The 17,797-nt window shown below is 37.6% G+C and overlaps 1 protein-coding gene across 3 annotated transcripts in view; it reads left to right on the plus strand.

Moving 5' to 3' along the window:
• The window catches only part of LOC115218864, a 66,623-nt gene extending 49,724 nt beyond the window's left edge, over positions 1-16,899 (plus strand). For 2 of the 3 annotated variants that reach the window (XM_029788818.2, XM_029788816.2), the window contains exons 12-21: positions 110-229; positions 1,129-1,216; positions 2,026-2,101; positions 3,986-4,099; positions 4,648-4,712; positions 6,442-6,518; positions 7,467-7,524; positions 10,420-10,589; positions 11,274-11,404; positions 14,663-16,899. In XM_029788818.2, the coding sequence (XP_029644678.1) occupies positions 110-229; positions 1,129-1,216; positions 2,026-2,101; positions 3,986-4,099; positions 4,648-4,712; positions 6,442-6,518; positions 7,467-7,524; positions 10,420-10,589; positions 11,274-11,404; positions 14,663-15,942 (2,179 nt within the window). In that variant the 3' untranslated portion in view covers positions 15,943-16,899. The remainder of the gene's footprint in view (positions 1-109; positions 230-1,128; positions 1,217-2,025; positions 2,102-3,985; positions 4,100-4,647; positions 4,713-6,441; positions 6,519-7,466; positions 7,525-10,419; positions 10,590-11,273; positions 11,405-14,662) is intronic. The other variant, XM_029788817.2, reaches the window with a different exon arrangement.
• The last annotated feature ends 898 nt before the right edge of the window (positions 16,900-17,797 follow it).

Here is a 17,797-nt window from a genome sequence, read left to right on the forward strand (position 1 = left end):
AGGGACAGACATAGGTGTCTTGTCCCTGTTAAATTTGGTTCAGTCCTTTCATAACTAAAAAACTGAAGTTAAAGAATTTTTTTCCTCACCAACTTCTCTTTATTTTCAGCCAACAACCATCTTTAAGTCCTAACTATTTGAAGCTGGTGAAACCTAGTACTGTATTGGTGCCACCTTCAATGTTCAACAGTTGTTCAAAGACAGAACCACCAAAACCTAATTTACCCAGGTAAATCCCATCAAATTCTTTTCTTCACACATATTTCATTTTCAGCTGAGGCATTTACAACATGATGGGTTCCTACTGCTTACTGCTCTTATTAATAAATGCTTGATTAGCTTCTGATAATAATTATGTATGGATATTAAATTTCATCATCATCATCATTTAATGTCAATGCTAGCGTACGTTATTTACTAATGTATATTTATGATAGGCTGATAAGCTGGCAGAATTCTTAGCACGCCAGGCAAAATGCATTTCAGCATTTTTGCCTGTTTTTATATTCTGAGTTCAAATTCCACTGGGATTGACTTTATTTTTCATCCTTCTGGGGAAGGGGGGGTCAATAAAATAAGCACTAGTGGAACCCTGGGGGTTGATGTAATTGACATATCTCCTCTCCTGACCTTGTGCTAAAATTTGAAACCAATATATATATATATATATATACACATATATATACACACACACACACTGTGTACATTTAAACACATAAGAGATGGCCATAACATGTATGGTATGTGTGCCTGTTTAAATGTACACTGTATTTTTTTATATGAATAATATATAGTCTATTCACCAATAGCAAAGAAATTTTCTAAATTTTTTTGCTACTCTGAAATTTATTAATATATATATATATATATATATATATATATATATATATATATATATAGGGATGGGTGTGTGGTTAAGAAGTTTGCTTTACAACCACATAGTTTTAGATTCAATTCCACCATGTGACACCTTAAACTAGTATCTTCTATAGTTCTGGTATTTGAGGGTGATTTGGTAGATAGAAACTGTTGTGTGTGTATAAGTATATTTTAAAAAAATTTTCAGCAAATAAAAAAAAAATTACTATAAGGAAATAATGATTAAAAAATTTTTCTTAATTTTTGTAGGAATAACTGGTCAACTTCATGGGGATCAAATTCCAGCCATTCTGTAATTGATACCAATTTAACAGAATTAGCTCAGAAACTCCAGCAGGTAAGCTGTCTTATTTTTGTGAATTGTTTCTTGAATAAGGTCTCTATGTTTAATTTGTAACTTAAAGATGTTGCTTGGTTCAATTGTTATTTGATTAATATTATTAGATTATTGTTACTGTTCTTCCTGCTGTAATTGTTGTTAAAGCGTCGAGCTGCATCATTCAGAAAATTCACCAACATTAATCCTGACATGCCCATGCACCACCATCACCACCATTATCATTTAACATTTGTTGTCTATGCTGGCATGGGTTGGACGGTTTGACCAGGGCTGGTAAGCTGGAAGGCTGCACCAGACTCCAGTCTGATTTGACAGGGTTTTCTACAGCTGGATGCCTTTCCCAACACCAACCACTCCGAGAGTGTAATGGGTTCTTTTGCGTGCCACTGGCATGGGTGCCATTTGCACAACACCAGTATCTGCCACAATTGAGATTTTGCTCGGCTTGATGGGTCTTCTTCGCAAGCACGACATAATGCCACAGGTCTTGGTCATTGCCTCCATGAGGCCCAACACTTGAAAGGAACTCAATCACTTTGTCTCCATGAGGCCCAATGTTCAAAAGGAACTTGGCCACTTTGCTTCCGTGAGGCCCAACACTCTTTTTTATCTTATTGCATATTATTCTGCATACTCTACATGTATCTCTTGCTATCATTGCCATCTTTCTTTATTTACATGTCTGTTTTCCATCCCCTCTTTTAACCTTTTCTGACCAGTCGTAGGGCACCTGCAATAAGTTCATTATTATATTGTTAATTGGTAAGAGCTATCTTATTGTCTTTATTTTCTCGGTGTCATTTCAGGTCCTTCCTTCAACTCATTCCAATGTACACTGGCCACAGCTCTACTGGGAAATGGATCAACTCTTCCTTGATTTCAGTAACTCTTCTCATGCTTTCACCTTTCATTTGAAACGCTTGTATTAATGTTGACACATTTCGTTTATGTCTCTGGTTCTGCCTTCATCCCAAATGAGTTTCCAAGAGAATATTTGCCCAATGATATATGTGTGTGTGTGCATGCGCATGTGATTTTGTTTGAAAGCATGTAACCATTGTAGACGAGTGTTGCTGTCATACAAGCAGTGGCCTTCATTTCTAATCTTGCGTGAAAACAAGTCTGGCCATGGGGAAATATTACCTTGCTTAGAAATTCGTGAGGGTTGGCAGCAGGAAGAGCACCAATGAGAAAATCTACTCTCAGTGAATTGTATTTGCCATATACAATAATGGAGAAGTGAATGTTAAAACAATGGTGAATTTATATTTACATGTGTGTGTGTACATGTATGTATGTATGTGTGGTATGTACATATGTGTGTATGGTACATATATACGTATGGCATGTGTGCCTGTTTCTTAATTGCAGGGTTCCAGGTTCAGTCCCACTGTGTTGCACCTTGGGCAAATGTTTTCTACTGTAGCCTTGGGTCAACCAAAGCTTTGTGAATGGGTTTGGTAAGTGGAAACAGAAGCCCATCATGTGTGTATGTGTGTCTACTTGTCTTGACATTCTGTGCTTTTTTTGTCAGTGAATGTCATTCATTTTTAATATTCTACAAAAGCCAATTCTGGTCATGGGGAAATTATTTTGCTTAGAAAGAGGTGAAAGTTGGCAACAAGGTGGGCATGAAACCATAAAAACCATACCAAAGCAGACATGATCACAATTCAGTCCTGGGATTCTATCAAACCTACATACTTATATTAACATGTTGACACATACATCTAGACACACGTATATGCATATATACTCTTACAACCGTGTCTAATGTTCACAGTTGTACAGAGTAAATATTAAATAGTCATCTTCACTCCTAGTTATATTGTGGTACTCTGTTGGTTATGACGACAAGGGTTCCAGTTGATCTGATCAACAGAACAGCCTGCTCATGAAATTAATGTGCAAGTGGCTGAGCATTCCACAAACACGTGTACCCTTAATGTAGTTCTTGGAGAGATTCAGCGTGACACAGTGTGTGACAAGGCTGACCCTTTGAAGTACAGGTACAACAGAAAGAGGAAGAAAGATTAAGAGAAAGTGTACAGCAGGGTTTGCCACCCCACCTGCCGCTGTTTTTGCTTAATAAACTCTCACAACGCCCAGTCTGGGAATTGAAACCATGAGTCCACTGCCCTAACTACTAGGCCATTGCACCTTCACATCATCATCATCGTTTAGCGTCTGCTTTCCATGCTTGCATGGGTTGGACATGTTACCTTAGTTATATAATGTAGGCTGTAATATCAATATACAAAATATTTTATTGAACATGCATAACATAGTGGCCTCCCTTCGTTGCCAAATGCAGCAGGTTGGTACATTGACTCGAAGTTTGAGCGTTAAATGCAGCAGACAAGATAGACATGCAGCTGTTGTTGCTAAACTCCAGGGTTTCTAATTGGAACTAGCCCAACTTTTGTCTTTTTTTCCCTTCTGGTAAAGTGTACCTAAGACTACATTTACCAATATGTTTGTTTTTTCGAAAGGGTTGAGAGATTTGAGTGCGATTGTGTTACTATTTTTAACAGGTGAATATAGGCTCAATAGATGTGTAAACCCCCCCCCCCCCCCACCAAAAAAAATCCTCAACACCTTCAGAGTGCTCGATATGCACAATTGGTCTCAGTAGTTTCCACATTGGTATCTAAAATGTGCACTGCAGCACAAAAGCCAAACTGCTTGGCTGAATTGTACTTCTTTCTTATCTATCGATGACATAATATAGACTTTAGTTAATTGTTCCGTATGACTTTGTTTCAGGAGAACTATCCAGTGCCCAGAAACTGAACCTTATTTTGAAGACGGTCTTAACACAAGCAATTCAAGAACCCAACTTCTTTAATAATGCGATCACTCTAATATTTTATTTTCAAGGTAAGTTTCTTTAGAACATACTTCAAGAAAGACTATTTAACCTGATAAAGTAATCCTTCAACCTTTGCTCTCTCTCTCTCTCTCTCTCCAAACCACTTTCCTTCTATGTCCTCTCCTTGTCTTGTCTATTACTATTACCTCTACAATGAAGTCTGATTTTCTCAATTTGATGGCCATATACCATTTCTAACCAAACCCTATCAGCCTCATGTCTTCTCTTCTCCTTACACTTACTGTTTCTCCCTTAAACCTTACACTAACCTATTCCCTCCTCAATCCTTCTCCAGAACTGTCCACTGAGTACATATTTTCATGGCACCAGCATTATAGAGGCTAAATGAATTTCCTTGACCCTGTGTTGTCCCTGTTTAATTTACCAGTCATTTTACAGAGTGATCTTTGTGCTTTTTTTTTCTCCATAGCACCCCCATTAGAGAGGTCACTTTACAACTGAAAGGGAGACAGGGTCAGAGAGAGAGAGAGAGAGATGACAGGAAGTGTAGTGGTGTGTTATACATGTTTTTAATTTGTCTTCTTTTCATTTTCAGATCATAACAATTTTGAGAATAGTTTGCGCACAACTATCACAGATTTAGAGATTGATCATGTTAAGGTTGGTAATCTTTTTCTTATTTCTACTTTTAGAAAATATCAGGCCTGAATGGTGTATTTTGTTATGAAGCTCTACCTTTTGTTAGGTGTTCATTTTAAAATTACTTAAAATTCAAGTAGCAGTTTTTTTTTTTTTTTATTGTTCTTCGTATTTTACCATTGTGACAAAATAGCCAGCACTACTCCTCCTTATATGGTGTGCGTTTTTGTAAAGTTGTGGTTAACTGGAATGCTTCAGATATGAAGTACAAGTCAATGAGCAAAATACTCTTTTGATGTGTTTCCTGCTCATCTATCATCGTTAACTCCTTCATTATCATTTTTCTGCTGAAAGACAAGTGCCAGCTTGACTGTGCAGTAAGAAGTTTGCTTTCCAGCCTCATGGTTCTGGGTTCAGTCTTGCTACATGGCACCTCGGGCTAGTGTCTTGGGCTGACCAAAACCTGACAGAAACTATGAAGAAGCCCACCTTATGCATACACGCATACATATATATACATGTGTGTGTGAGTGAGTTTATGTATGTTTGTGTCCTTTTGTCTTGACAATACATAGTAGTTTTAAAATGGTGGTCACTGCCATACAAGCAGTGTTATCTGTTTTCAATATTCTGCGAGAACATGCCTGACCATGGGGAAAATATTACCTTGCTTGGAAACAGGTGAGGGTTGGTGACAGGAAGGGTATCCAGCTGTAGAAAATCTGCCTCAATGAATTCCAACCATACAAGCATGGGAAAGAGGATGTTAAATTGAAAATACACACATTCACACACACACATGACAGGCTTCTTTCGGTTAGCATCTACAAATTCCTTTATAAGGCTTTGGTTGGCCTGAGACTAGAGTAGATAGTACTTTGTCCAAGATGCCATGCAGCAGGACTGAACTTGAAACCATTTGGTTGGTAAGCGAAATTCTTAACCATGTAGCCATGCTTGCCCCTATGCTACAAATACCTTTAGTTACGTGGCCATCCCCTCATTTAAAACGCATCTTCATTCTGTAGAATACAAAGAAATGATAATTCATCCCTATGACATTTCCTGAAAGATACACTCTGATTATTTTGCCAAAAAACTAACCGAGGGCTGCTTTCTAATAGAAATAAAACTTTTGCCTTGATAGCTGCGATTGCATGATGATGATCTTCTGGCTTGTGGATGTATATCTGTTTCCAGTACAATACTGTGGTTGGCTGGGGCCCCTGGGGGGTACCAGGAACTGCCAGCTGTCATGACATTAATATATTTCTTTTTACTGTTATGACTATATTCAGTACTTATTCATTCTAGTACTTCCTTTCCTTATTCTTTCTTGTGCATCTGTAATAATAATAATAATAATAATAATGATAATAATAATAATGGCATATAATGTAATATAGTAATATATATATAAGGATATTACACAATACTACTCAATGCTGCTAACCTCCCCACCATTGAAGGGACTTTGTCTTGTCTTGCAAGGTATTCAGTGACCCTTCTTGTGCTGGTGCCAAGTAAAAAGCATCCAGTGCATTGTGGAAGGGCATCTAGCCATAGAAACCATGCCAAAACAAACAATACAGCTTGGTATGGCCCTCTGGTTTGCCAGCTCCAGTCAAACCATCTGACTTGTGCTTGCATGGAAAAGAGGTGTTAACAATGATGATGCACCTGTTACTTCATTGTACTTGTCTTTGTAATAACTCCGTCCAAAATTTACACTGTTGTTGTTGTTTACCAGCCGGAAAGTTCAACTGCTGAGACCTTTGCAGACTTGTTGGGCCATATTTTTGTTGAAATCTGCTCCCGAAACTCTCAGTAAGACAACTTTATTTATTTTTGATTTTTCATTTGGATTTTTTTTTTCTCTGATTACACCTGGTTGCTTGAAGCCACTGACATTTTGCATGAGGCTCTACATGGTAACATGAAGCTATTGAAAATAAATAAATAAATTAATAATAATCTTTTCTACTATAGGCACAAGGCCTGAAATTTTAGGGGTGGGGGCTAATCGATTACATTGACCCTAATGCATAACCGAAAGGATGAAAGGCAAAGTTGACCTTGGTGGAATTTGAACCCAGAATGTGAAGACAGACGAAATACTGCTAAGCATTCTCCCAGCATGCTAGTGATTCTGACAGCTCGCTGCCTTCATAATAATACTAATGGTTTCAAATTTTGGCGTAAGGCCAGCAAATTTGGGGGGAGTGGGTAAGTTGATAACATTAATCCCCAGTACTCAACTGGTACTTATTTTATTGACCCTGAAGGGATGAAAGGCAAAGTTAACCTTGGCGGAATTTGAACTCAGAATGTAGAGAAGCTAAAATAATGCTAGGCATATTGTGACCAGTGATGTATAACTATATCTGATATTCTGGCCAATACCATGGTATGTCATATTTACCCCTTTCATTACCAAACTGAATGAAACCAGCTCTAGCTCTGAGTACAAATGTCTTGTTTTCATAAGTTTTGAATTAAAATCTTCCACCAAACCTTTGTCACAATTTATGTTCCTAACACTAGCTGAACGATAACTAAATTATTTTACTCAATTCTTTGTTATATTTAAAATTAATTGAAAGAAACACAGAGCATCTCAACATTGAATCTTGTGGTGTGTGACCAATTAAAGCACTTCATGCTACTTTAGTGGTGTTTGAATTTAGAGTGCAAGGCATTTGTCTGATGTAACGAAAGGGTTAATGTTTATTTCTTTGTAATCTCTGTTTTTTCTCTTCCTGTCTTTTCTTTCAGAAGATGTTCTTTCACACCATTTAGGACAATTCTCACCAAATGGTTGAACTTCTCCAATGTAAGTTGGAGCATTTTTTGATTTTATGCTGGAGAATGTTTATTGTATTTCATCCTTACAAAACTTACTGTTTTTATGTTTACTGGACCACATTCCATCCCTGCCCATCCCATATTTTTCTTTCAAACAGTGTATTTAGCACTATGCTATTGAATATGACTCTCTTCTTATTTTATAGCCATCTGAGTATGATTTGAAGGAGATTAGACTGCTATTTCTAGCAGAGAAAGCAACCTTGTTGGCTTAGTGTTTTAGTGTTGCTCTTCACCCCTACTGATAAACCTTTATTGACCCTGCCGTCCTGTATTTTTGTGCATTAGGAATTACATTATCTACTCTTTCATTTCTTGAAGATAATCAAGTGTGCTTTATGAGAGATTTGGCAGCTATTTCTAGCCAGCTGAGCAACCATGTGGAGGCTTCTCCAATGACCCATGGCTCTTTCATTAGCTTAACCCACCTTCCATCCCTTATTAGTGTAGTTTAAAGAGGTAGATTATTGGAAACAGAATTACCAGTGAGCTGTTGGCAGCAAATAGCTTTCTTGTATGCCAAGAGCAGAAGTGTGATGCTACATGGCAGCAGTACATGGGCCTTGAATGTAAAACGAGTGTAGAAGCTGCATAGAAACATCATGGACATCATCATCAGTTTTACATCCGCTTTTCCATACTTGCTTGGTGGAATTTGTCAAATCATATTTTCTATGGCTGGATGTCCTTGCTGTCATTAAACCTCACCTGTTTCCAAGCAAGCAGGGACGTGCTGCCTGGCTAGGTAGGCAGTGCCTACCCTGAATAAGATAGGTCAATAGCAACATTTTCCTTTTATGGCAAAATATGCATATAATTCAATAAAACTGAAGGTTACTCTGATTATTATGCATAAAATACAAAATATTTTATTTTTTTGTAGATTAGGTAGGCATACTTCGCCCCTGCCTTTCAATCTCAGTATTAAAACTACATATAGTACTGCTGTAGTACACATGCTGCGTACATTCCTACAACAACATTTTCTTTATGTGCTATAAAGGCAGAAGTAAATCTGCCTCTAACTCAGTCGTGTACCTATGTTTCGCTTATTTTGTTTAATGTTTTACTACATAAACGTCACCAACTGCCTACCCTGAGTAATTACTGACAGCATGTACCTACAAACAAAGTAATAATTCTTTGGCCACACATGTTTGTTACAGAAAGAAGGTTGGAAATAAACAACACTGCTTGTATGACGGTGATGCTTTTTTACAACTATCATGTGATGTCAAGATAAAGATACACACAAAGGGCTTCTTTCAGTTTCTGTCTACCAAAGCCACTCACTAGGCTTTGGTCAGGCTGATCTTATAGTAGGAAACACTTGCCCAAGGTTCCATGCAGTGGAATTGAAACCGAAATCCATTGGTTCAGAAGCAAGTTTCTTAACTGCTCAGCCATACTTGTTCTTACACACTAAGCACAATCTGTTGGTGATTACACAACAACAACTTAGATATAAGGTTGAGTGCATGCAAGCAGTGGCAGTGGAGGAAGAGTAAGTCTTCGTCTTGTATTGTGCAGTAATAGATGAAGCAGCTGCGTTTGTACAGATGTGATGTAAATGGACAACTCCACGTAACCCTTTAGCATTCAGATTACTCTGTCAAATGTTATATTTACTCATTTACTTGTTTCAGTCATGTGATTGTGGCCATGCTGGAGCACCACCTTAAGTTGAGCAAATCGACCCCAAGACTTATTCTTTGTAAGCCTAGTATTTATTCTATTGAGTTCTTTTGCCGAACCGCTAAGTTAGGGGGACGTAAACATACCAGCGATGTTGATGGGGGGGGGGGACACTGACACACAAACGTATACACCCTCATATATATATATACACAACAGGCTTCTTTCAGTTTCCATCTACCAGATCCACTCACAAGACTTTGGTCAGCCAGAGGCTATAGTAGAAGACACTTACCCATGGTGCCACACATGTGGTTCGTAAGCAAGCTACTTACCACACAGCTACTCCTATGCCTGTTTGTTTATTCACATTGTTTTGAATTAATTCTGCATTAACTTGTAGCTTTGAAGTTTCAGTGATGCAATTATTTATTTTTAGATTGACTTTCTAGGATAGGTATAAGAGGCCAACTCTGACCAGTTTGAACTTAAAACAGGTAGAATATTTGGGCTGGAAATGGCTGAATTAAATGCTAAAGAGCTAAAGGAAAACAGGAGTGTGTGTGGCAGAAGAAGTCCTAGGAAGACAATGGGAGGAAGTAGTGAGACTGGTGATTGAGTGATGTGTATTTCCTTATTTTATGATGGATCCTTGTAGAGAAGAAAAGCTTGAAGTGTTTTGAGAGGACAGGAATCTACTCTGCAGGAATTTGTTTGAAGGTCAAGGAAGAGAGTTTGCCAGTACTGGTCACCTTGTTGGATTATTGGAGGGACCAGAGAAGAAGTTTTTTTAATTTAGTTTCAGGTTTGCAATTATTGAATAGACTTATGATCAAAAACGTTCCAGCTATGACCATCCCATCTTTTATTGAATTGAAAAAATGCATCTAAGACAACATGAGCCAATATTCTTTTAAAGACATGAAGTCATGTTTGGCAGCAACTGTATGTACATAACAGTGAAGTAGGTGGAGCAGAGGGCAGGTTGGAGAAGAGTTTTGTGTATGTCTTTTCTATGATGTCATTTGAGAGAGATTTGGTTGCTATTTCTTGTTAGGCTTACAAAGAATAAGTCCTGGGGGTGATTTCTTCGACTTAAAAACCTTTCAAGGCAGTGCTCCAGCATGGCTGTAGTCAAAAGGATAAAAGAAAGGAAGAAAAATGCCAAAATCAAAGTAAATTTCTTAACTCTTGGATTTCAAATTTCAATGATTTTTTTTTTTTGCAGCCCAACAATTCTCCACAAAGTGATTGTAATTTGTGTAATCTCTACCAGCATTCATTCCTCGACTTTTGGACAGTTGCTGGTCTCAGTTGTTTGCAGAATCTGTCTTCAGAATTCACGGGTTTTCTCAGGAGAGAGATGAAATCAATGATCCTTAGTACCAGTGTGGAATTGTAAGTAAAGAAAATATATTAAAATGGAGTCGTTTTTGTGAAGTTTTGTGTGATGTTACTTTAAAGAAACTAATTGTGGAAGGTTGGAATAATGCGAGAGGATATAGAGTCAACGACAAAAACAAAAACAAAGTGGAATATTTATGAATTGGCATCTGAGATTTTAGTAGAAGACTTACACACACACATGCGTGCACATGCATGTATGAGACGAAGAACTGTAAGCCCTGACAGAATCCAAACCTTGTCTATCACATTACATGTGTATTTGTTGCATTCTGTTCATGTTTATAATGTTACACACACACATGTATAACTAACATACATACATGCACATATAATGTGCATCTGTGTGTGTGTGTGTGTATGTGTTTCTTAAGGTGGATTTCAGATAGGTTCAACAATTTTGTTATAAACGTATATTCTGCCATGGATCGATGTATATCAGTTTTTAAATGTACCAATGTATCAGTCATTAAAATGTTAAAACATATTAAAAATCTATGAGTACATAAATATATAAAGATTTAATATACATATATAGATAGATGAATGGGATTAAGTTCTAAAAGTGTAGATGTGGGCAATGTGTAGATGTGTATACAATACACAAAGAAATCTTATGTGAATCATTTTATACATCTTATTCAATGCATGTCTATTCCTTTTTTTTTTCCATCAAAGTGCGGTGCGGTCAAGGTTGTTTTCCATCTTTGTTGAACAAGAACAGATGCTGTACAGTCAGGAGCAGAAATCAGTTGAAACAGTTGGAGTCCAGACAGACATTCCAACTGTGCCAGAAAAGGCTGATATTGGTAGGTAAACCCCAGCATAATGATCCCATTCACTAATCGTGGTTCCTTCAGTCCTCCTCTTCTCCCATATTCATTACTTGTATACTTGCTATACCCTTGAGTTGCTTAAGATGGTATTGTAGTACCATTGTTGTAGTACGCCATTCTGGAGCTGTTGTCTTCCTACAACATGCTATAAATGTTGTTATTGTGCAGTAGCAACCACAGACCCCTGTGGTAGGTAAGTAGTGATCCCAACAGCCAGATACAACCCACAGATTTATTGTTGTGGATATGCTTGCTTCCCAGTCATTTGATCATGGATTCAGTCCCACTGTGTGACCCCTTTGGTAAGTGTCTTCTAGTTTAGCCTCAGGTTGACCAAAGCTTTGTAAGTAGATTTGGCACATAGAAACTGGAAGGAGCTCAACGTGTGTGTGTTTGTGTGCGTGTGTACTCTCATGGTTGTAAATGAGCATCCCTGTCATACGTGTTGGGTTGTTCACTTCCAGACTTCTGTGGTAATTAACTCCAACTTTGGAGAAATATTACCCTCCTTAGAAACAGGTGAGGGTTGGCAACAGGAAGGACATCTGCCTCAACTAATTCCATCCAGTCCCATGCTGCCATTCAATGGGGAAACCATCTACACATTGTGACAGGCAGCAGTTAATTGTCTAAGGTGCAGTGTGACAAGCTGGACATGTAACCAGTGTTGTCCATTTTAATTTCCTGTGTGTTAGCCTCTGTGGATGTGGGCAAAGTGACCGACAGATTTAAAAAATAATTTTTTGTAACTAAACACTTTCAAACTTCAGACACTGGTAGAATGTGTCATATAAAACATCTTTTACTCTTAGCGTTTTTGAGAAAAACTATATTTACAAAGTAATTTCATGTTAAAGTTTTCCTATTTCGGTAATTTCAACCAATCAATGACATGTATTCAGCTGAATAAAATTACTGCCATTGTTTGTCAACAAGAACTTTCGGCGGTGTATTTTTCATTTGTCACTGTTATTCATGACAACCCTAACCCTTTCCTTAAAACCCTAAAGCTAAAACCAGTACAAACACGAACAATGTCATAAATAACGGTGACAAACGAAAAATACACTACCGATAGTTGTTGTTGACAAACAACGGCAGTAATTTTATTCAGCTGAATACACGTCATTGATTGGTTGAAATTACCGAAATAGGACAACTTTAATGTGAAATTACTTTGTAAATATAAGTTTTTCTCAAAAATGCTAAGAGTAAAAGATGTTTTATATGACACATTCTACCAGTGTCCAAAGTTTGAAAGTGTTTAGTTACGAAAAATTATTTTTTAAATCTGTCGGTCAAAAAGTAAAGATCCAGTGAATGAAGCTAGAGTGCAACAGCTGTTACTTTTGTTCTGGACATATTGGTAAATCATATTGGTAAATACTGCTAGTATTGTGACATGGGTAAAGCATCAGTGTGAATGGATGCTGTTTAGAAAACACAAATGGGTAAATGTTTTTGTTGAAGCTACTTGTTATTGCTACATGGGTTAAAATTTACCATGCATTGTCGTCATCGGCAGGGATTTATTTCTGAGTATTTAGTACATTTCAGCCGTAGGGGGTGATGGGCTTTCTGATGGCTAATAAGTCCAATTCTTGCTCTAGACAGGCCATTGGCATAATTTGACTGAGGCAGGAATATTCTGTTTTGCAGAAAACAAAAGAACAGATATCAGAATGAAAGAACAACAGGAAAAACAAAACAAAGCAACCCAACCCCAACTAAAACCTACAAATCCAATGCATTTTTTGTTATAGACCATGTTTTGTGACATGAGTAAAAAAAAAAGTTAAATGGTGAGTTTCTGCGGAAAAAATATGAGGATTCAAAGAAGGATGAGGAATATGAAAATTTGATTGGGCTCAGATAAATCACTGCCAAATCTTTGAGGAGAGTATTTCAGCTTTGCACTAGAAGTGAAGGGAATACTTGTCTGTCACATAATGTCTATAATGTCTATACATAATGTCTAAGTACGATCTGTTTTTTTCCCTCAAATAATTAATCGATGTTATAAAACATTTGACGTGTTGTAATGTCCAATAAATAATTTGGGTTAGAGCAAATCAAAACACATCAAGCTAGGGTCAATGTTGTTGTTATCACTCAGAAAGCTGACAGAAATATTTGGAGTGTATAAGAAAGTACTTCGGGTTGATGCAGTTGAGTCTCTAAATTGCTAGCCTTTGTGCCTAAGTTAGAAACCTTTATTATTGTAACTCAGGAAAGTCAGCTTAACTGAAATGACCTTTGACTCAGAATTAGCCAATCATATGTTTGAGAGTGGTCTCACAGTCCAGCGAACTAGATATGCTATACTTTACATTATAGTGGGTCACTTTAAGGAATAGCATTTGTCTTCATAGCAGTAAAATCGTTATCATCATCATATGTCCGATTTCCATATTGCCATGGGCTGGACGAGTTGACATTAGCTGACAAGCCAGAGCTGCACCAGGTTCTAGGCATCTGTTTTGGCTTGGTTTCTACAGCTGAATGCTCTTCCTGGTGCCAAATTCTTTACAAAGTGTGCAGAGTGCTTATGTGGCACCCAACATGAGTGTTTTTCTGTGGCACCAACATAGCTGCCTTTTATGTGGCCCCAGCATGGGGTTTTTTTGTTTTTTTTTACATAGCACCAGCATAGGAAATATGTATGTGTGTGTGTGTATATATATATATATATATACATATTACAGAGAAGAACATACCACCACCATGTTCTTAATGATGAAATTAACCTCTCTGTCTATATATATCTACCCTCTTTGTAATGTTGGCAAATGAAATATAAGAATGTGCATTGTCCGTTTAATTAAAAAATTCTATATGTGGCTGAAGATTGCTCGACATTTTAAAACTGATGTAATACTTAGTGTTTAATAAAATGAAGTAGCATGAAAGGATTGTACTACACTACCTTGGATATCCTTGTTGCTTATTTTGATTATAACCACCCCATTTGATTATATGGATAATACCATACAAAATTTTGGTGCCTTTAACTTAAGTACCATATTCATCTGAATCTAAATTTTGCTGAACTTATATATATATATATATATATATATACACACACATACATACACACATACACTTCCTGTGTTGGTTTATATATATTTTATATTTGTAACTGAAAACAAAACTGAAAAATGCCATTCTTGTAAATATTTAAACACTTCCTTTTTCTTATATTCTTTCTTCTTTTCCATTCTTTTATTACAGATCCTGTGCAATTGTCACCTGATCACAATATTCCAATGTACCAGCAGAATGGAGACACGTCAGCTGTTGATTCCTGGACCCAGCCTAATTTCTCTGAGCCAGCAGACATCATTGACAACGTGGAGACAGATTATAACTCCAGCCAAAATGCGCCTTTAGAACATCAGTTCAGTGCCCTTTACAGCAGGGATAACCCAGCCTCCCCTCCTTTGACTCCGCCATTGGATTCAACTCGATGTTGTTCAACTGAACTCTTACAATCGTCTGAGTTTCCATGTGCTGCTTCGCCTCCACGGTCAGCATCACCAGAACCAGAGCCGGAAGAAGAGAACGACTCCCCACCTCTCAACTCTGATGATTTGGAGGTCCTGCCAGAGAGAGTCTCTCATCAGGAGAAATATCTCTCACAACGGTACAGTTCCGATTTGGAATTGAAACGACCGTCTGCGATGTCTCTGAACTTGTTTGAACCTTACTTCCTTGAAAAGACCCTTGAGTCAGCATCGGCCCCTTGTCCCTCTCCACCTCAACCACCTCCTCAAATCGAAGAAGAAAAAGAAGTACCCAACATGGTAGACGAGGTTGAGGAGAAACAAGCAAATTCAGAATTGTTGCGAGGGAGCTATGCTGCTCGAGTGGCTGATTCATCTGGTGATGGCCCTAATAGGAATGCCAACAGCCGGACTTCCAACCGAAATAATCCATTATTTGACTATCCCGATGACCACATTGCTGCTATACGAAATAATGCTAGGGATATCGGTAATGGCAAAATTCGATTTGTTGCTAAGCGACTGGTTCCCGAGAAAGGGACCACAGTTATGAACACGTCCTGCAATTATGAACTACGGGGTAAAAAAAATGGCACTTTCCCATCTTTCTCTTCTACTAATGCGACACCCTTAACTTCCTCTTGTGTGTCCTCACAAACTTCAAAAGGAAGGGCTTCTTCTAGCACTAAAAAGACACTGTCAGGGAACAAGCCTGCTAGCAATATGTCACAGGAGCACATAACAAAGTCAGTGCATCTCTCTAGTTTACGCACAAATTCGGAATCAGACACACGGACTTCCACTGCCGATGTTAGGTATGCAAACACAGATGCCAAAGCTGGCAGCATGCACTCTCAGCCCGAGCCCAGCTTGAAGCTGAATTCACGGTCAGTGGGTAGGACTCAAAGTTGTAGTCAGGAAATACCGTGTTACCAGTGTACTATATGTGGTAAGGAAGGGCACCAGAGTCATCAATGCCCCAACCATTCCAAGTATTTTTTTATGTAACTGCTGTTCACATTCAGTGTTGGTCCCTGGCGCGACTGTTGTTTGGTATTTTGAAAGGTTTCATCTGTCTATCAATCCGCATTGCATTTGATACTGATGGATAATCAATCACTTTCAATCGATCACTAAAATCTCTTGCACTGCATCATCAATTCTTCATCATCTGTGTGTGTGTGTGTGTGTGTGTGTGTGTGTGTGTGTGTATGTATGTACGCACGCATGAAAGTATGTTCATGTATGTTTCATGTATGTTTATTTTCCAATACACCTTGGCTATCAGTTTTGTATAGTAAGAAATAACAACACCCATCAAAGATGATACTTGGGGAGACTTTACTCTAAGTAATATTCTAAGTTCTGTTGTAATGTAGAGCAAGAGATGAAAGCTCCCGGCAAGTCAAGACCTCATTTCTTGGTTGAAGTCAGTTCTCCTCACATCACTAAGGGAAAGTATGAATGCCACACATCCCGTTACCCAGCTACTAAAACATAGAGGGCTTTTTAGCCTAGTTAAACTTGATAATCTATGACCTGCTTCTAATAGTATTCACTCTAATTTTTACTTGCTTTCTTCTTACTCTTTCTTATCTTCAAATGATGACACAGAATGCTTTCTTTTTCTTTGTTTTCTTTATTTTCTAGTAGCAAAAATGGCTATTAAAACTTGGTAATTGCTATTGTTAATTAATATTTCACTTATTACCTTAGACAGATGTAAGTGGTTTTTGGTTTCTGTTTGGATACAAGCCCATTGTGTTACACTCAAAATGAAGCTTCTTAATGACCCCTTTTTAAGCTCCTATATTGAAATCTCTCCCCTGATGACTAAAATAAGTAGAATAAGTTTTAGGGCTAAAAAGGTTTTTTTTTTCTTCAGACTGTAATAGAACTTGTTGCAAAGTTGTATAAAATCCTAAAAACAAATGATGCATGTATGTGCATACACACACACACACACCACACACACACACACACACACACACACACACACACACACAGAGTTTCAGTAGTTACCCAGGTTAACAATATAATCCTGATGAACAAGGATCAAAGGCACAGTATGATGCTTCACTGTACACACTTAGCAGTTTGGATGTGGTCACATCTAAGATGACTAGCCTCTACATGGTTGTTTAACATTGCTGGAAATAACAGCCAACTCTTTTTCAAATTGTACCCTGACAATCTTAAAATAATTTAGAGCAAAAAAAAAATGGCAGGCAATATTGGGTGATGTAGTCCAAGATACACTTGTCACAATAAATGAAATGGTCATGATGGTATTTTCTTTGGTCATGGGTCTCCTCAATCAGTGCAAACTAAATTAACAATAACATCTACCAATGTTGAGCATCATAACAAAATAGTTCCTAGTATTTTGAGTTCAAGTCACATCCAGGTCATGTTTACCTTTCATTTTTTTGAAGTCTCCTATGAAACAAATAGCGTTCTAGAAGTAGTGTCGCTCAAATTGACTTGTGAAGGGGTGCTTATACTGTGGCTACAGTCCAGTGATTGAAAGTAGTGGAGAATTTTTAACCCTTTAGAATTTAAACTGGCCATGTCTGGTCAAAATATCCTTTATGTTCAAATCGACCAGATCTGGCATCTCACACCTACCCTGGAATGTCGTTATAAACATTAAACATTCATATCATCAAAATCACAAGGCTACCTGATAATGCAGTTTAAATTCAAAACAATGTGAATAAATAAGCCGTACATGTGACAGAGTAATCTGAATGCTAAAGGTTTAAGAAATAGATGAGTAATATTTTGTGGATGTATATTTTAGATAAGCACCGAAACAATGTATGGCGAATGTTCACCATTGGTGTATTGATGTCCAGTTTCT

This window comes from Octopus sinensis, linkage group LG14 (genome assembly GCF_006345805.1).
Source record: "Octopus sinensis linkage group LG14, ASM634580v1, whole genome shotgun sequence".
In the NCBI taxonomy this organism is placed as follows: Eukaryota; Metazoa; Mollusca; class Cephalopoda; order Octopoda; family Octopodidae; genus Octopus; species Octopus sinensis.